This window comes from Cebus imitator, unplaced genomic scaffold (assembly GCF_001604975.1).
Source record: "Cebus imitator isolate Cc_AM_T3 unplaced genomic scaffold, Cebus_imitator-1.0 Scaffold102, whole genome shotgun sequence".
NCBI classification, from domain to species: domain Eukaryota; kingdom Metazoa; phylum Chordata; class Mammalia; order Primates; family Cebidae; genus Cebus; species Cebus imitator.
Genome location: NW_016107417.1, coordinates 652,960 through 672,980, shown reverse-complemented (window position 1 = coordinate 672,980; position 20,021 = coordinate 652,960). Strand labels below are relative to the sequence as shown.

The following is a 20,021-nucleotide window of genomic DNA, read 5'->3' as shown; positions in this document are numbered from 1 at the left end:
AAAAAAAAAAAAAAAAAAAAAAAAAAAAAAAAAAAAAAAAAAAAAAAGACAAATTGGAGGCAGAAACCCAAAGCAGCAGAACAAAACTAATGTACAACTGTTATCTCTTCTATCCCTCCTACACTTTGCCATCATCAATGCAGCTGATCTCTTCCAGACCCCTCTCTGGTGATATCTATGCCCCCTCACCATCAGAGGGCAAGGATAATACACAAAGCTGTGGATGAAATGTCTACACCCTCCTTGACTTGAGTTAGCCAGCAGAGAGTAGCTAATTAGTAAAAGGTATTTTGGCTCAAATGAATGGCTTACAGATGACAGGTCTTCATGAGACTGTTCTCAGGATTAAAAGAAAACTGCTCAGCCTGGCAAAGAAGGGTCCAAGGTGGGACCTGAGCTACCGTGACTAGGGGAGGCAAGGTCAATGAAGAGCGAGGCCATGACAGCAGCACCAGTAGGAGCTGCACAGTAGGGGCCTCTGATGAGACTGTTCAATGTGCAATTGCATGGGATGAAGTTTTGTTATAGTAAGGAACATATCATTGTCATGTTTTCTTTTTTTTTTTTTTTTTTTTTTTTTTTTTTGAGACGGAGTCTTGCTCTGTCGCCAGGCTGGAGTGCAGTGGCGCAATCTCGGCTCACTGCAACCTCCGCATCCTGGGTTTAAGCGATTCTTCCGCCTCAGCCTCCCAAGTAGCTGGGACCACAGGCACGTGCCACCATGCTCGGCTATTTTTTTTTTTGTATTTTTAGTAGAGACGGGGTTTCACCATGCTGGCCAGGAGGATCTTGATCTCTTGACCTCGTGATGGGCCCACCTCGGCCTCCCAAAGTGCTGGGATTACGGGCATGAGCCACCACGCCCGGCCCATTGTCATGTTTTCAAAGCAGAGAAGCCTGAGTAATTAATAGCAAAGTGCACTGATATTAGGAGAGAAGGTGTTGGGATTACAACTGTTGCAATAAGTACCACTATGCTGTGTGGTGCAGAAAGGAAGGGCCTGGGACTGACTGGGGTAGACAGTGGATCTTGCTCTTTCATTCTTTTTCAAGTTAAAAAAAAAATGTATGTTTACTGTAAGGAGTTAAACACTGAAAAGATAGTATGCGACTTGGAAAGTTTAGGTCCTTTATCCCAATTCCCAAGTTTAGTGAATGTTTTCTCACATTTTTTTTTTTTTTTTTGAGACAGGGCCTTGCTCTGACACCTAGGCTACAGTGCAGTGGTGCGATCATAGCATACTACAGCCTTGAACTCCTAGGCTCAAGCCAAATTCCTGTCTCAGCTTCCCAAGTAGCTGGGACTACAGGTGCGCACCACTATCCCTGGCTAATTTTTTTATTTTGTATAGAGATGGGGTCTCGCTATGTTGCCCAGGCTGGTCTAGACTTCCTGGGCTCAAGCAATCCTCCCACCTTGGCCTCTCAAAATGCTGATATTACAGACATGAGACACTGTGCCTAGGCTCATACTTTTTGAAAATAATACAAAACCTCATTGTCTGGTTGTATCATAACTTAATGTAACTAATACACTCCTGATGCTAGTATGGCATTTTTCAGACACACTGGCATTACAGTTATTTTCTAATTATATACACAAACCTAGTCTGTAACAAAACAGCAAATTCTTACCTTCTTGACAGTCATTATGACAAAATACAACTGGAGATGGAGTAGATTCAAGCAATGATCTGAAAAGGAAGGTTTCACTGTTACTCATCAAGCGTCTCAGTAAGATGCACATAGACCTGCTCTTTCTACATGGCCAGCACCCAATTTTTGCTCCAAAGCAGTAGTTCCAGAGTAGGATCTGTGATGTGAATTCTGACAACTGTGTCATTATGTGGCAACGGCTCCACAGCAGATCACATCTGAAACTCCCACAGGCCCTCAGCTCTTCCCTTGCAGGCCCTTTGTATGTGCTGCTCCCTCCTGGAGCCCCTTTCTCTGCTGGTCTTGGCTTGTACAGCATCCCCTTAGCCTTTCTTTTAACAGTAACCCAAAGCAGGTCCCCTATGCAGACTAAGGGCTTACTTGGATCTGTTTCTATCACAGCATTTAACACAATTTGACATTATTCTGTTTGTTTACTTGTTTTCCCTTAGCAGCAAATCATCATGCCTAGCAGAGGAGACACTCACATACCTGAGTAATTAAGGTATAAATAATCGTTAGTGTACAGATGTGAGTGGCCTGCACCTGGCATCACTCTGAGAATAATGATGGCCCTGCCTCAGAGATCAGCATCGAGATTCTTACTATTTCCCACAAAAGCCAAGGCCAGGCTGAAGTTTAAGACGAAGGGATCTTCCTCAAACTCCCTAGCCTGCCCTTACTCCCTTCTCCCCACCAGAGAAAATCCACCTGCTAGATACTCTACTGCCCTGGCCACTAAGCCACTCCTTCAACACTTTCCTTCTCTATGGAACCTGCACAGACTGATTAAGGCCACATGTGGGCATTCACAGAGAACTATAATTCCAGATGACAAAACTCATCGTTTAAATTCATCCTGTAAAACCAATGTAAAATGCCGGACATAAGGCAAGCTTAATCAATGTTTACTGACAACAGTTTTAGTAACTAAGAATATTTAAAGTCAGGAAACAGAAGGAAAACTCACCTCAGGTTTTCCAGTTCCAAAGGCAGATTGTAATTGAGGAATTTGTGGAGCTTTTGAATTCTGGATTCCCCAGTAAATTTAATTCTCAGCACTTCATTTAGATATCTATTAAAAAATAAACAACAACAAAAAACCCAGAACAAAGAATCACTGATAATTCACCAAGGCTTGTTCTTGGGGCCTTGGTTAAACATTCAATCCTAGCGCGGTCACAATGCCCCTCTGACTGCCATGGCAGTCTTAGGGACTCATGGCATTCTAGCAAGGCGACTTTCTGCCTCTTCACCCATTCAATAGCATTTTTGCATAAGTCTTCTTTCCTGGTTTAGGAATTGACTTTTACATGCAGGAAGACTTATCTGTGAGACAAGTATCATCAGCTGACACTCTGCATCTCAGTGAAGTAGGAAGACCTCTGACTACTGTGGCAAACAAATGCTCACTTCTGGTACTCCTGGGAGCCACCACTGTAAAACTAAGTTAGGACAAGTGATTTGACCACTTACTTTTCCATTGTGCCAAAAAGCCATTTTGGTTCCTTATTGAATGGCATTTTCATACCATGAAACGTAGCCATTTTCTCAGCAATTTCTGCAGATATATCTGGCAAACTTAATTCTTCAGTATCTAATCGCCGGCTCTGAAATAGAAAAGGGAGTTAGAAACTGACATTTACCCAAATAACCTACAAAGTGTGAGATCACACAGTCTTAGGAACGAGAAGCCAGTTTTTGTAGTGTGTTTAAATCTCACCCAATGCCCCAAATTCCCTTAAGAATGGACACTGTGTCCCCACAGACAGTGACCCAGCAATTGCTACGGCACTTCTACAGTGAGGAACAGGCCACCTCCAAAGATCTATTTCATTCTGAACCCCTTTTAACTATGAGAAGTCCTTTCTTAAATTTTATTGAACTAAAAACTACCCTATCATCTATTATTCTGCCCTCTAAAGCCACACGGAATGTCTATTCACTACCCAGTGCTGAAGTCCATGTCTTCAGCAGTTTATCACATGGCCCAGCTCCTAGCTCCTCCAACAGCTGCGACATTCTACTCTGATGTGTTACAGGTGAGATGTCGGGTCCAGAACAGGTCCTAACTGGGAGATGTGTCACAGGCACAGGGGGGCCATCTCTAGCTGCTACCAGTGATGGTGTCAGCAGCTGGTCTGGCACAGAGCAGGTATCAAGGGCAAAGCCGGGCAAAAAAACAGACTCTAGGAAGACTGCCTTCCTCCTGGCCTCTGCGTCCCGTACTTCCCCTAAATCAGCCCGGGGCCATGCTTGTTTGGCTGCCCTTTTACAGGAGGCTCTTGGGAGCTCACAACAACTGAGACCTCTAGAGTTTCCTCATGTAACCTGCCACCCTGCAGAAACCGAGAGAGAGATTTTTGTGAAAATGCAAAGCAGTACAGCACAGGGTAAAGAGCGAATGCTCCCAACTTAGGGAAACACCATTTGAAATTGTGGCTTTAATTCTCGTTTCAAAGCTACATGGCCGTCCAAGTTACCTCATACCTCTATGTGTTCTATCAAGTGGGCATCAGGACATGAAGTCTCGTACAGAGTTGCCAGGAGAGCTGGGGGAGAGAATGTGGGTAAGATCTCTGGGATAGCACCCAGCCCAGGGTGTGGCTCAGCAAGTGGCAGATATCTGCTACTGAGAGCTAAGAGCTCACTGGAAGCATTGGGCTCAATGTTCTATTCAACTCCCTCCAGAAAGCACTGTCTCCGCAGCATTGTAAACAAATTACCATGCTGCAATAAGGACAGGGACTCCACTTCCAGCAGCAGGACACGTGGGACTTATTAAGGCAGCTCACTCAGCTTTCAAAACTGCCAATAATTGGCAACTAGAAAAATCTGGAGCTAACATGCTCAAAGGTGAACAAATCTTATTCCAAATTCCTCCCTGGGCACAAAGAGAAAGAGAAACAGACTACCTACCATCCCTAGTGGCCCTACTATTCTCACATGCCCTTTGAAAGATGGCTACAGGAATAATGAAACTGAATCACCTGATCCCAAGCAGTAGTCAAGAGTAAACCTAAGCTGGAATCTGGGCATGATGGTTCATGCCTGTAATCCCAGCACTTTGGGAGGCCAAGGAGGGAGGACTGCTTGAGCCCAGGAGTTTGAGACCAGTCTGGGCAACATAGGGAGACCCCGTCTCTACAAATATTAAAATTAGTCAAATGTGGTGGCACATGCCTGTAGTCCCAGCTACTTGAGAGGCTGAGGTGAGAGGATCGCTTGAACCTGGAAGGATGAGGCTGCAGTGAGCTGAGATCAGGCCACTATACTTCAGCTTGGGCAACAGAGCAAGACCCTGTCTTAAAGAAAAAAAAAAGTAAACCTAGAAATAACATACAGTATTAGATTGAATCAAATGAAACTGCCATGCTTGTGGGTCAAAAACAGTCAAGGATTGGCAGTGTCATATGGTTCAAATCTAGTATACAATAGAATTTTTAAAAAATCTTCACTATGGGTGGGTGCAGTAGCTCACACCTGTAATCCTGGTGATGTAGGAGGCTGAGGCAGGAGAAGAGCTTGAGGCCAGGAGTTCAAGACCAGCCTGGGTAACACAGCAAGACCCATCTCTACAAAAAAAATTACTTCTCTCTTTTTTTTTTTTTTTTTTTTTTTGAGACGGAGTTTCGCTCTTGTTACCCACACTGGAGTGCAATGGCGCGATCTCGGCTCACCGCAACCTCCGCCTCCTGGGTTCAAGCAATTCTCCTGCCTCAGCCTCCCCAGCAGCTGGGATTACAGGCACGCGCCACGATGCCCAGCTAATTTTTTGTATTTTTAGTAGAGACGGGGTTTCACCATGTTGACCAGGATGGTCTCGATCTCTTGACCTCGTGATCCACCCGCCTCGGCCTCCCAAAGTGCTGGGATTACAGGCTTGAGCCACCGCGCCCGGCCCAAAAAAAATTTCTTAAATAAGCTGGGTGTGCTGGTATGCACCTGGGGTTCTAGCTACTTGAAAGGTTAAGGCAGAAAGATCACTTGAATCCGGAAGTTCGAGGCTGCAGTGAGCTATGATTATGCCACTGCACTCCAGCCTGGGCAAGAGAATGAGACTCCCATCTCAAAAAAAAATTTAATATCAATAAACAATATATACAAAAGAGCACAGATAGAACTTAAGAACTAGAACAAAATCAATTCCACAGATACTACGATCTATGTGTCCTGATGGCTGCTCTTTTTGTCCCCAAGATATTTTCATTATTCTGAATTGTGTTAACACAATTCCCTTACCTTTTCCAAAAAGAGAACTTTTACTACATGTGCATATATTCTTAAACAATTTTTAAAATGTGTCAGGTTTTATAAAGTGGTATGATACTACTTACAGTCTCCTGCAGTTTGGTTTTATCATTCAGCATTATGTTTTTAAGATTCAACTATATTGCCACTTGAAACCATATGAAGTTTTATTATTTGCAAAATTCTTTCAAAAACTTATTATCTCTTTTATTTCTCATGCCTGACAGATGTTACTGTCTTTACGGAGAAAATCAGAAATAAAAACAGCCAGGTGCCAGGGAGCAGACTAAAGGTAAAAGCTGGTGCAGTAAAGGCACCATCCGCTCATCTAAACACACCCTCAGCACTGGGACCTAGCACGATGCTAGCACAGATGGACCACGCCACTGTCAACTAGAAGAGGATACCTCTTCTGGGGAGACAAAGCACAACTAGCCTCCCTGTTTCTGGGCTGTGGGATTAGACAAAAGAAACCCCTGCCCCTGGTCCCCAGCCATACACAGCAAAGCACCCCTCTGCCAGGCATCCTAGTGCTAGGCTCTGTCTGCACAGTTGTACAGGACATCCTTGGACGTGCCCAGGCCTCTCATGGACAAGACATCTCATGCATCAGGGCAGGCAAAGCTAGCGGCTTATGACTCTAGTCCTCAAGGAGCTCATGCTCAGTTAAAACAGGGAATATTTTAACTATCTAGGAAGGGAGTGCAGGCTGATAAAGACCAGCATTGCCAACCAAACAAGCATTGCCAGGGCTCAGAGCCACACTTCAACACTTAGGGTTCATGAAAACACTTGGTCATGAAGCACTGTGCTGGGCATGGAGTTAGGGGTGGGTGGGCAGAAGGACAGGAACTATGCTTTAGATATGCACATGTAACCCTAAGACATGGTTACACTGGAAAATGTTACAGCAACATTAAAACTGCCTTGGGACAGTAAGTAAGGGAAAATAATCCTGAGTGCTTGGAAGTAAGACTGTAAGGTCTTGAAGCAAGGCCTTGAAATCTAGGAATTTGACCAGCATATGAGACAGGAAGATGGGAGGTAGGGACACTCAGTGGGAATGCACAAAACAAACCAAGGAAGGGCAATGGGATTCCGAACAGGCATGGCCCCACAGGGCTATAGCCAGAGACAGCGCAAGGTATGGTCAGGGCCAAGGTGTCCTAGCAGCAAGTTCTATAAAGCACGACTACAGAAGTTGAGAGGAACAAGGTGAAAAGGGCAAAGTTTCAGGGTACACAGCCTCAGGGGATGATGAAATGGTACGTTCCATACATATTTCAAATTTAGATGAATACAACTTTACAGGGAAGAAAGAGGTTCTGTTATAAGTACAAAATAAATGTTGCTTTTCTCATGAAAGACAGCTTTTCTCTGATACATAGTTTAATGACATAGGTCAGGTTAACAGTAAAAACACAGCATTACAGGTTCTTGCAGCAATGAGACAAAGAAGCCATCTTCTGTCTGTGGCATATGTCAACTGAGCATTTATGAACAAACCTTACCGGGATGAACTGTTCCAGTCGGCCTTGGGGAAAGATGCCATAGAGTTTTGGCCCGAGTGACCGCTCTGCGAGAATGGCAAACATAACGCTCTCCAGAACCATGGTCTCGGTCCCCTAAAACAGATGGCAACAAATCAGGTGTTTACTGAGTGTCTGCCATGCACCAGGCATAAGAAGCACTCCCACAGGAGCGTTTCATCTAATCCTCATGAGTATTCTTTCACATGGACACTACTGTTATCAGCATCCCCATTTTAAATATGAAGAAACAGAGGTTCCAAAGTCACAGATCTTGTCATTTGCAGGATTCATGCTTGCAAGCACTAAACTATACTGATAAGATTTAAAATCTGAGTTGAATTTAGGTCACTAGTTCCAAAAATAGAAAAATATCCATCAGTGCTTTTATTGCTTCTATTTATTTCACAACCTATATAGGAGTCTCACCCTTGGCATCTCACCAAAGGCCGCAATACCACCCATTCTGGTGAGGGTTGATTTGTTTTTGGTTGAGTGCACCTAGTTACAGCAAAGGATCCAAAGGACCTTCTGTCTATAAATTGGACCATGGGTCCAACAAGCTTGAAAATACTGATTTAGGTTCAGGGTCTATGGCTTTCTAGTCCAAAGGGCAGCTGATCACGGAGCATCTCAGGTTTCTATTTTCAGATGGCACACCTGGCCTTTTCCTGTTACTTAATGTTTGTTATCTTGCTAAAATCTCATGATGCTGTCTGTTCTATCTTCGTCCTAATAATTACCGTAAGATCTGTCATCATTTTGCCTTCAAAATCCATGCTTTGGTCTCAAAGCAAATTCATTCCTTGGCCTTTCCCCCTTAAATAGCATAAGGGTTTCCATCAATTGGAGTGAAAGAGTCATTCGTACCCAGAGGTGCACCTGAATCTCCTAAAGAACTTTTACAGGCCAGGCGGTGGCTCAGCCTGTAATCCCAACACTTTGGGAGGCTGGGGTAGGAGGATCACTTGAGGCCAGGAATTAGAGACCAGCCTGGGAAACATAGTGAGATGCACCCCCACCACCAAAGTCTCTTTAAAAAAAAAAAAAAAAAAAAAAAAAAAAGCCAGGCACAGTGGCTCACGCCTGTAATCCCAACACTTTGGGAAGCCAAGGTAGGTGGATCACGAGGTCAGGAGTTCCAAGACCAGCCTGGCCAATATAGTAAAACCCCGTCTCTAGTAAAAACACAAAAATTAGCCAGGCATGGTGGCATGCACCTGTAGTCTCAGCTAATTGGGAGGCTGAGGCAGAAAAATCGCTTGAACCCAGGAGGCAGAGGTTGCAGTGAGCTGAGATCACACCACTGCCCTCCAGCCTGGGTGACAGAGTGAGACTCCATCTCAAAAAAAATACAAATAAAAAGAGCTTTTGCAAAGAGATTCCTAGTCCTCCCCCAAGTGCTGAAAAAGAGGCACCAGCAGGGCTGTTTTGAAAAAGCTTTCAGATGATTCTAATTCACCCCCTGTGAAGAAATGTGCTGTGGAGGAACATGATCCCAGAGAAATATTCTCTAATACATTCACATTACCAAAAACGGAGAAATCGAGACAATCTTATTAGGAAGTGATACAGTACTAGAGTTACTAAGCAGAAAACAAAAAAGAAAAGCTACTTTCAAAGGATATCAGACCACATTAAAGTAAAATGTATTTCGGTCAGTTTTAAGTTTTGTGGGGGCAAATGGATTTGTCGGTAATCCCCCACAATTATCGTCTGCAACCATAATTTGTATAACCCCCACAATTATGGCCTTACCGTTACCTTGTGAGGCTCAATCTTTCCTAAGTTGTGGTTTTGTGTATATATGACAATAGACAGATAACATCAAGCTATCAAGCTAATGAATTTTAGGGTGGGATTTGATATCAGACAGGTTTTATTTCTTAAAACCTTAGAAAATGACAGCAAATATCTAGTATCTCTATTTAGTAGTCAAAAGGTTTCCAACCACTTACTTAATCCTATAGTAGAGTCCAGAGGTGCAGGCCCCATCTTACTCCAAGCCCAACATCAGAGAAACTCTCTGGGGCATTTATGCAAGGGTCTGCAAAGCCTCCTCCAAGTCTCTGCTTAGACATTATGCTCCCTTGCTCCCCAGGGGGCAGCACAGCCCTGCTGCTCTGGAGACTGTGGTGCCCTACCACCCTCGTGCAGCGTCAAACACAAAAGTAAACAGGGGCTGGGCATGGCAGGACAAAGGGGTGCTGGACTCATAAGTTCAGCATTTTGCATATCACACCCACTTGGAACAAAGGATTCTCGGAGGTGACTTTATTTACATGTGGCACTGTCAACACATGTCATCAGCACAAGCCAGAATCGTCTCCACAGCTGAGTCAATATTCCCAGAAAGGGCACAGAAAAGAGGGAAAGAGACATAAAAACTTTCCAATTCTCTTTAGCATTGCCCTAAACATTGTAAACAAAAACACCTTTATTCTTACGCAATACTGTAGTTCAGTATTTATTCACAGTAGGAAGAAGGGGGGAGATGGTGTATGGAGAGAAGAATCTGGAGAGGAAGAAAAAGGGAACACCAAGGCACAAGCAAGAAAAACGACAGGTGCCGGGCGCGGTGGCTCAAGCCTGTAATCCCAGCACTTTGGGAGGCCGAGGCGGGTGGATCATGAGGTCAAGAGATCGAGACCATCCTGGTCAACATGGTGAAACCCCGTCTCTACTAAAAATACAAAAAATTAGCTGGGCATGGTGGTGCTTGCCTGTAATCCCAGCTACTCAGAAGGCTGAGGCAGGAGAATTGCCTGAACCCAGGAGGTGGAGGTTGCGGTGAGCCGAGATCGCGCCATCGCACTCCAGCCTGGGTAACATGAGTGAAACTCCGTCTCAAAAAAAAAAAAAGAAAAACGACAGGTTAAGGACAGCAGGGAATCCCAGAATGAGTGCACCAACTACTAGTAATCTTCTTGTCATCACTAAGTCTTCAGATACCTTTCTGATTGCTGCTGAAAGTGAGCATGATAGAAAGTGGGATTGGACAGACATGGCTGGGTTTTCTCCTGTACCACGCACTGGTTTAGCCACAGTCAGTGACAGTGGAGGGAAAGCTGGTCCTACCTTTTCAGAGGAGAAGATCCATATCTCAACTTGAAACAATTTACTTGGGCTTGAGAAATAAAGACTCATTCACACATTTGCCCAAAACATACTTACTGAATGTCTACTATGTCCTGGCACTGTGCTAAGCACCAGGGAACCAACAAAGAACAAGACACATAAGACCTCTGCCCACGGGCCGGGCGCGGTGGCTCACGCCTGTAATCCCAGCACTTTGGGAGGCTGAGGCGGGTGGATCACGAGGTCAAGAGATCGAGACCATCCTGGTCAACATAGTGAAACCCCGTCTCTACTAAAAATACAAAAAATCAGCTGGGTATGGTGGCATGTGCCTGTAATCCCAGCTACTCAGGAGGCTGAGGCAGGAGAATTGCCTGAACCCAGGAGGCGGAGGTTGCGGTGAGCCGAGACCGCGCCATTGCACTCCAGCCTGGGTAACAAGAGCGAAACTCCGTCTCAAAAAAAAAAAAAAAAAAGACCTCTGCCCACAATGGGGGTTACATGACAGAGAGGGAGGGATGAAGAGAGAGAGAGAGAGAGAGAGAGAGAGGGAGAGAAAAGACAGCAAGTACATGCAGCTATGGACTGGGCTCACCCCATGAAGGTAACAAGCGTGACTGGTGTGGCAGGGTGGTTATTTCTAAGGAGGCCACACTGAACTGACCTGAGACCTGAGGTGTGAGGAGCCACGGTAGCCCCACAGGAGGGAGCACAAGGCCCTGAGGGAGGAACAAGTGACGCCTTCAAGGAACTGAGAGACCTGTCTCACTGTAACAGGGCAATGGAGGAAAAAGAAGAGAACAGCGTGAGATTGCCAGGTGGGCTGGGGCTTACAGAAAGGACTGGGCCAAAGACACAAATTCGGAAGTCCTCAACATGTTGATGACATTTACAGCTCACAAACTGGGTTCGATCCCGAGGACAGAAGAGGTGGAACCAGCATAGGCCTTAGAACGCCCAACACTGACAGCAGTGGCTTTCAAACTGACTGTCGCCACAGTAAAAAAGCTTTCTACAGGGTACCTCACATATACCCTCAAAACAAACATTATCCACAGCAATTCTCACTCTCACAACTAGGCAACACTTACTAATATTTTCTACTCTATTTCATTTTAAAAAGCAATCAACGTGCTAACATTTCATGCCCCACTAGAGGTTCACAAACTACAGCTTGAAAAACTGGTTTAAGTTCAGGCAGCAAGAAGAGGGGCCACGAGGTGAGGTGAGGCAGGCGCCACTGCCAGGAAGGAGAGTGGCATTCCCTAACAGTGCTGCTGAGTGGCCATCAGATTTGGCAATACGGAAGCTGTTGGTGACAAAAACAAGAACAGTTTCAGAGTGAGAAAACAGGTGTCAGATTGGAGCAGGTAAAGAGTGAACAGAAGCGGGAGAGAGAACTGGTTGGAAATGGAAACAAGGGGTTTAAACAGACTTTTCACTTTATCTATGAAGTTTCATTTATTTAAAACTCAGGAAGAGGCCGGGCATGGTGGCTCACACCTGTAATACCAGCACTTTGGGAGGCCAAGGCAGGCAAATCACCTGATCAGGAGTTTGAGACTAGCCTCACCAACGTGGAGAAATCCCGTCTCTACTAAAAAAAATAATTAGCTGGGCGTGGTGGCACATGCCTGTAATCCCAGCTACTTGGAAAGCTGAGGGAGGAGAATCGCATGAACTCAGCAGGCAGAGGCTGCCTGGGCAACAAGTGCAAAACTCCATCTCAAAAAAAAAAACAAAAAACACCCAGGAAGAAGAGTATCAATGTTATGAACCTCTTGAGAAGACATAACAGGATTTCTATGATATTTCAGCCAAAAATGCATAACCTCAATTGTGAGAAAACACTAGACAAACTGAAATTGAGGAGACATTCTCCAAAATAACATATTAATAATCTTCATAAGCATAAAGATTATAAATAACAAAAGAATTGTAACAGGTTGAAAATGACTAAAAAATAGCCAATGCAATGTTGAGATCTAGCTAAATCTTGAGACAGAATGAAAGAAAGCATGTGTGGGAAAACTTCTGAAATTCAATTCAGGTCATAGTTCAGTTACTATTATTTTTGAGATGGAGCTGCGCTCTGTTGCCAGTCGCCCAGGCTGGAGTGCTGTGGCGAGATCTCGGCTCACTACAGCCTCCACCTCCTGGGTTCATGCAATTCTCCTGCCTCATGCTCCCAAGTAGCTGATACTATAGGCATTCGCTACCAAGCCAGGCTAGTTTTTGTATTTTTAGTAAAGACAGGGTTTCACCCTATTAGTCAGGCTGGTCTCAAACTCCTGACCTCAAGTGCTCTGCCCACCTCGGCCTCCCAAAGTGCTGGGATTATAGGTGTTTAGTTATTATTATCATTGCACCAATGTAAATGTCCTGGTTTTGACCACTGCACTGTGGTTACGTGAGATTTCACATTATGAAAGGTGGGTGAGGGGTGCATGGGAAGTCTCTGTACTATTCTTGCAATTTTTTTTTGTAAGTCTAAAATTGGTATGAAATAAAAGTTAAAAATAAATTCATATAAAATGACTGAAATCAAGCAATATGACAAAATAAGTGACTAATTCTGCACAGTGAGAATAAAGGTGTTTACTATATTGCTCTTTATACTTTCCCATGCTTTCAAACTTGTCTTCCAAAAAAGGAGATGGGGAAATGAGAAAGCAGAGGCAGGAGATACCGCTGCCAGAAATCTTGTGGGAAAGGAAGCAGGGACGGGGTGGGGCCAAGGAGATCACGAGGCAAGTGACCAGTTTATTATTTCTCACGATTTGTGGGGTAACTGGGGTTCACCTGGATGGCAGAGCAGCTGAGAAGAAACAGCCAACGAAAAAGAGGAGAGGAAGGCACAAGGGATGAAGGGACAAGTCAAAAAGTCAGACCCAAAAGACAAGTGGTGAGCTCAATGTGCAGCCAGGGCAGCCCTTCACGGTCAGTGGAAGACACGGGTACGGATGCAGAGGGTTTACAGGGCAGACAGAGGAGAGAAGCAGCGGCTGGGGAGTGAGGTGATACTGCCTGCTCAGTGCAGGAACAGAGAGGTTTGAAGACAAAAGAAGGCCTGAAACAGACCTCTTGACTCAGGACGTCAAGCCTAGAGAAACTCAGCAGGCTCCCCAGCAGTGGTGTGTGCCCACCAGAGACTTGGCCCCACAACTTAAGATGAAGCCCTGCCAATGATGGACTTTTCCTCTAACAATGTTCAGCTGCTTGGCTGCAGCACAAAGAAGGCAAGTGGTTGGCCGGGTTTGGCAAGGGTGGGGTTTTAGTCCAGCAGAAGGCCAGTGGAGACAGGAAGCTGAGAATGTGTGGAAGGCAAGGCTCATGATGGCAGAGCGTGGTTCTTCAGTTGGGCAAGGTGAATGTGGGATGGAGGGCTGAAGGAAAGCCAGGAGTTGGTACTGTCTGGATCAGAGGTCTTGGTGGCAGTCACGGAGCCATGGCCATGGAGCCATGTTGCCAAAGTGAACTAGGAGGTCAGCAGACGAGTTGTTGAAACTGGCAAGTCAGAGAGGTACAATTTCTGGCACTAAAGTCTGGGGCACATCCATGAGTGGATGATGGAAGAGGAATTGAAGGAAAAGGTTGTTAGTGGATGAGAAAGATACAGAGCCCAGAGAATGACAGCAGTAACCAAAACAGGCTCAGAGGCTAAGCCATGGAATGGAACCTTCGCCAAGGGATGACAGCCATCAGGAGGGCTACAGCCACTGGTGTGAGCCTCAAAAAACTGGGTTTTCAACACAAGAGACATGGCAAGCAGGAATGAGGAAGGAGCAAGAAGACACCAACCCTACTAGTGGCCCTGAGGTACTTGGGAAGTGAATGAGGAAACCAACATGGTGAAACCCCATCTCTTCTTAAAAATACAACAGTTAGCTGAGCATGGTGGTGCGCACCTGCAATCTCAGCTACTTGGGAGGCTGAGGCAGGAGAATTGCTTGAACCAAGGAGGCAGAAGTTGTGGTGAGCTGGGAGCACGCCATTGCATTCCAGCCTGGGCAACAGAGTGAAACTCTGTCTCAAAAAAAAAAAAAAAAAAAAAGAAAGAAAGAAAGTGGGCCAGGTGTGGTGGCTCACGCCTGTATTCCCAGCACCTTGGAAGGCTGAGACAGGCAGATCACGAGGTCAAGAGATTGAGACCATCCTAAAATGGCAGAAACTCTATCTCTACTAAAAATGCAAAACTTAGCCAGGCATGGTGGCATGTGCCTGTAGCCCCAGCTGCTCGGGAGGCTGAGGCAGGAGAATCGCTTGAACCCAGGAGGCAGAGGTTGCAGTGAGCCAAGATTGCAACATGGCGCGCTCCAGCATGGAGACAGAGCAAGAGTGCATCTCAAAAAAAAAAAAAAAGAAAAAGAAAGTGAGTGCAAAGGGCTGGGTGCAGTGGCTCACACCTGTAATCCCAGCACTTTGGGAGGCTGAGGGAGGCAGGTAGATTGCTTGAGCTCAGAAGTTCAAGACCAGCCTGGGAAACATGGCAAAACTCATCTCTAGGAGAAACAGAAAAAATTAGCCAAGCATGGGGGCATACACCTGTAGTTCCAGGTATTTGGGAAGTTAGGCGGGAGGATCGTTTGAGCCTAGGACGTAAAGGCTTCAGTGAGCCGAGGTTGTGCCACTGCACTCCAGCCTGAGTGACAAAGTAAAACCCTGTCTCAAAAAAAAAAAAAGAAAAGAAAATGAAAGTGCAAAGAAGCGCATGGTGCTGTGAAATGAAAGCCCCAATCTTGTCTAGAAAGCCAGGAGGGGTCCTGTGGAAGAAGCCCCAGCTAGAGCTAGCGGGTGGGAAACAGGTGAAGGCCTGGAGCCAGCCAGCAGGAAAGGCATCTGCAAAGGGCCAGGGTCAGGGGCAAAAAACCACAGGGTTTAAGACAACCTGGCTGAAGGGAATAAGGGTTAGGGGCAGTAGGTTGTGAGCTGAGGCTGGAAATGTCAGCAGGGGTCAGACCACGAGGACCTGGTAGACAAAGGCCCCCTTAACCTGGCCGGAGGTGCAAAGTGAGCATGGAGGAATCTTAAACAAGGGGTGAACATGAGCAAGTCAGCAATTCAAAAAGATGACTCTGGCAACAATAAAGGGAATGGTTTCTGGGATACAAGAGGAGAAGTAGGCAGATCTAAGGTGTGGTTCAAAGGCAACATCAACTAAACTCATGGTTGGGATGCTGGGGAGAGTGAGAGCAAGATCTTGGGGATAATGTCCTGCTTTCTGGCCTGGGAACTAATTGGCAGAGTGACCGAAAAAGGAAGATCGCCAGAAAGGACTGGATTTTGATTGTGCTGTTGCAGGAAGTGAAGAGACTATGTGTGCGGTGTGGGACATGGCGAGTTGGAGGGGCGTATGAGACATCCGAGGAGAGACTGCTACCCGATGCCGTTAGTTCTAAGTTGGGGTCAGGGCTGGAGGAAAAATGTAGTGATGCTTTGGCCTATATATCAGGTGAATGAGGGAGAGAGGACAACACGAGAAGAGGGCCTACAGTCACATCATGGGGCAACCGAGCATGCAGACAGCCAGAGCTGTACTTTGTGTCTCTATGTCATGGCTGCCTCAGGGAGGAAACATTTCAAAAGGGAGGGAGTCATGTAAAATGCTACTGAGAAGTCAAAATAAAATGTGAACTGAAAAGTCTTTGGATTTAGCATCACAGAGGTCCTAGTGATCCAATATTTCCAGTTACCAGGATGTCCAAAGGTCTATGCACAAAGGGCTTGGAATGGTTGACAACAGAAGGTCAATCACTTGCCACTCAAGGACTTTCCAATCACTATCACTCCAGAGAGCACAAATTCTAGATCCTCTAGCAGGGCCCCCAGAGCAGGACACATGCAAAACAAGCCGCTGAAATGTGTGGAAAAAATATCGGCACTTTCATTCCTTTCTTATCTCAACTGTTTTAATGTCTAGTTCTCTTTTTTTTTTTTTTTTTTGAGACGGAGTTTCACTCTTGTTGCCCAGGCTGGAGTGCAATGGCGCGATCTCGGCTCACCGCAACCTCCGCCTCCTGGGTTCAGGCAATTCTCCTGCCTCAGCCTCCTGAGTAGCTGGGATTACAGGCATGCGCCACCATGCCCAGCTGATTTTTTGTATTTTTAGTAGAGACGGGGTTTCACCATGTCGACCAGGATGGTCTCAATCTCTTGACCTCGTGATCCACCCGCCTCGGCCTCCCAAAGTACTGGGATTACAGGCGTGAGCCACCGCGCCCGGCCTAGTTCTCTTTTTTTTTTTTGAGATAAGAGTTTCGCTCTGTCACCCAGGCTGGAGTGCAGTGGCGTGATCTCAGCTCACTGCAACCTCCGCCTCCAGATTCAAGCAATTCTCCTGCCTCAGCCTCCCAAGTAGATGGAATTATAGGTGCCCACCATCATGCCTGGCTAATTTTTGTATTTTTAGTAGAGACAAGGTTTCACCATGTTGGCCAGGCTGGTCTCAAACTCCTAACCTTAAGTGATCCTCCCGCCTAGGCCTCTCCAAGTGCTGGGATTACAGGCATGAGCCACCATGCCCGGCCTATTTCTTGATCATTTAAATAATCAATATACAATTGGTAAAATTGGTGTGGTGATATGTGTGTATATCTATGTCGTTTATCTCAGACTGCACATAATGGCAGACATGCTTAAAAGGTGCTTCTTCTGGAGCATGCAGACCAGTGCCCCACACCCCTGCTTCTGAGCCTCCATGTGTCAGTGCTCTCGGCCTCAAGCCATCTGCACATGTGCGTTTCAGAGAGTGGGGACACATTCTCTAAGTCTAGGAAGAAGCCTTTCCAACTTGGGTATCATACATAAGAAACAACACTGCTGCTTGCCCAGGGAAAAAGGGTGGCCACCAAAACCACTGGGCAGGGACTTGCCTCCTGATGGGAAGTGTGAGAACAGCCAAAAGGGGGTGAGAAAGACACTGCAGCAGCAGCAGCCGCAGCCAGGGCCCCGACATCAGGTACCACACATGAATGGTCCCTTGGCTGCCACCTCCCAGCATCCCAATGCTGTTTCGATTGCCATAAAGACACCAAGCTTCCACAGTCTACATTGTCAGGAGGAATGAGGAATACACACTGTTCATTCAGCCCGCATGAGGTGGTTTCTGAGAGATATACCAAAAGCCCCTCCTTGTAGAAAGATAGATCAGGATTTTCCAAGGGTAGGTAACAGACACTGCCAAGCCCTGGAATAGCAAAGGGTGGCTAACACCAGTTCACATCTCACACAGATGCAGAGGGACTGAATTACTTACTTGAAATTCATTTTCTTTCTGAGCTTGTTTGGATCCCTCTTTATTACAGGACCTCTATGAATGAGAAAAAGGAAACACTTCTGGTGAGATGGGGAACACTGAGCAGACACGAACTTTGCAATCACCAGTACCGTCAGGGTTTACAAAACATCACACATCTTTAAGGAGGGTTTCTCAGCCCATCGACGTGACGGGCAGCATCTAATGCACCAGCAGCCTCCAGCACTAGTACCAACGCCTTAGAAAGTGCTTCATTGCTTTACGAGAAAAGGGATGTGCCAGTGAGACCCGATAGCTGCACGTCTCACAGCTGCCCCATGTACCTTTCACAATTTCATTGTTAGAGGAAAGTCAATAGAGTGCACTCTTCCAATCAGGCCTTCTAAAGACAAGCGGTCAGGCTGAGTCTCTCACCAATTTAGCTACGTGGTTCTTTCAAGTCAACCTGCAAGAACAGGGAGTGTAAACATGCCTGTGGACAGCCCTGGTCAGCACAGAACTCGGACAGAGAAAAAAGCGCTGTGCAGGCAGGAAGCCTGGCACAGAATCTGTGCAGACATGCCCTGCCGACTTGCCACTTTCCCGGACTAACCCTTCTAGTTCAGCCAGTCACCGGCTCAAGCTGAACTGTTCCTCCACCATACAGAGGACTCTATGAATTTAATAAAGTCTCTAAAATTATTTCATATATTAATATATTAAGAAATACTTTTATATCACTTTCCTCAATGAAATTGCAAATTATTACTAACCAGGATTCTAGCAATAACAACATACTAGATCATTAACTACCATAAACAACTCTTAGGCTACATTCTTTCTTCATGGCAAAGATCCTATATTTTAAGAGCAACCCCCCACCCCAAATGCTTTAAAATCTTTCATACTATCTTTAATAAGGGAATGGGGAAAAGTAAAGTCAGAAACTTGTGTCATGTCAAACTTTTATACACAAATACTACCTCTAAAAATGTTACTTGTTACAATTAAACTAAGTCTGCTTAAGCCAGACACGAAAGGAAACCCATAAAGAAAATCTCTTTAAAAAAATTTAAGGTAACAGATTCTTGAATATCCCAAGAAAAACATACCTTTCCATTCCACAGCTTTATCAAAAATACCTGTACCAAGGGTGGAAAGTGTGGACAGGAAAAAAAACGCCACGTTAAGCAACACCAGCTACTCTAGCACCAATCAAAAACCTAGTGATTTAAAGCAACCACTCATCCATCACACACTGAAATAACATTCCAGACGTTTTAATGCGTGTTTTGTATAAACATTACATGTTCTATCTTACTCAACATAAAAGTAAACAAAATAATAAGTATCCGTGTTCATGAATCTAGTTGCAAAAGGCTCTTAACATTTGCACTGATACATATTCAATATTATATTTAGCATACAGTTAAGTACATTTGGTACAAAGTACAGAAAGTACAAATGGGGATTTATGATATTTTCATTTGTGTAATCTGCAGTTCTCTGATGAAAAAATGTTACAGGTTAAATCCCGTTACAATGAAAGCTATACAAACAGAAATACTACAAAATACTTTCAGATCTTTGCTGATAATTTGACATACGACATGACAAACCCTGGAAAGCTTCACTTCACCCCTAATTCCAAATACTCTTATGATTGCATCATTACCTTAGACTCTGCTTGGTGGTCGCCTCTTCCAAGTGGTCTGTAAATTCCTAATGAATAGGGACTGCATCTTTTCTTTATGGTTAATCTTCTCCCAGAGCACCAAGCAAATCCTGATGCCCACCACACTTTTCAGGCTGCATGAATAAATGAACACTCTGGCACTGTGAAGCAGCTGCCTGGTGCCATGCAGCCAACCAGCAATATAGCAAATTCCCATCCAGGGTCTCAGTAACAGGGAAGCTGGATGTGGGGTTAATTAGAAATGCCCCTTCAAAAGTCCTTGTGCTTTTTTCTTCAAAGAAATTTAAGAATTAAAAAAAAAGGTCTACAATCTGACAGAGTACATATTAATACTTTGCAGTACAAGCTTTAAGACAAATAAGAAAGTCAGATATTCTTCTGAAATGGTTGTAACGGGATTTGACCTGTACACAATTCTAAATGACTACGGTTATTCCTATGCTGTTGTTACTCTAACTGTATCATCTTAGAGAGATACAGTTAATGGGTTATTTAAGCCATCAGAAGTCCCTTTCCCTTGTCTAATGGTGCTCTCAAAAGCAAGATACTTCATCCAAAGTTAAAAATTGGCTGAGTC

At 45.1% G+C, this 20,021-nt stretch overlaps 1 protein-coding gene across 6 annotated transcripts in view; it reads right to left on the bottom strand.

Annotated features, from left to right (window-relative positions):
* Positions 1–20,021, bottom strand: part of CHKA (choline kinase alpha) — a 69,487-nt gene that overhangs the window by 14,297 nt on the left and 35,169 nt on the right. For 4 of the 6 annotated variants that reach the window (XR_001827654.2, XM_017536959.2, XM_037741523.1 and 1 more), the window contains exons 3-8: positions 18,861–18,890; positions 17,770–17,823; positions 7,419–7,532; positions 3,133–3,266; positions 2,627–2,731; positions 1,636–1,694 (exon numbers count right to left, since the gene is read on the bottom strand). Coding sequence is in view for 5 of the 6 variants with exons in the window: in XM_017536959.2 (XP_017392448.1) it covers positions 1,636–1,694; positions 2,627–2,731; positions 3,133–3,266; positions 7,419–7,532; positions 17,770–17,823; positions 18,861–18,890 (496 nt within the window). In the remaining variant the exon portion in view is untranslated. The remainder of the gene's footprint in view (positions 1–1,635; positions 1,695–2,626; positions 2,732–3,132; positions 3,267–7,418; positions 7,533–17,769; positions 17,824–18,860; positions 18,891–20,021) is intronic. The other 2 variants (XM_017536960.2, XM_037741524.1) reach the window with 1 other exon arrangement.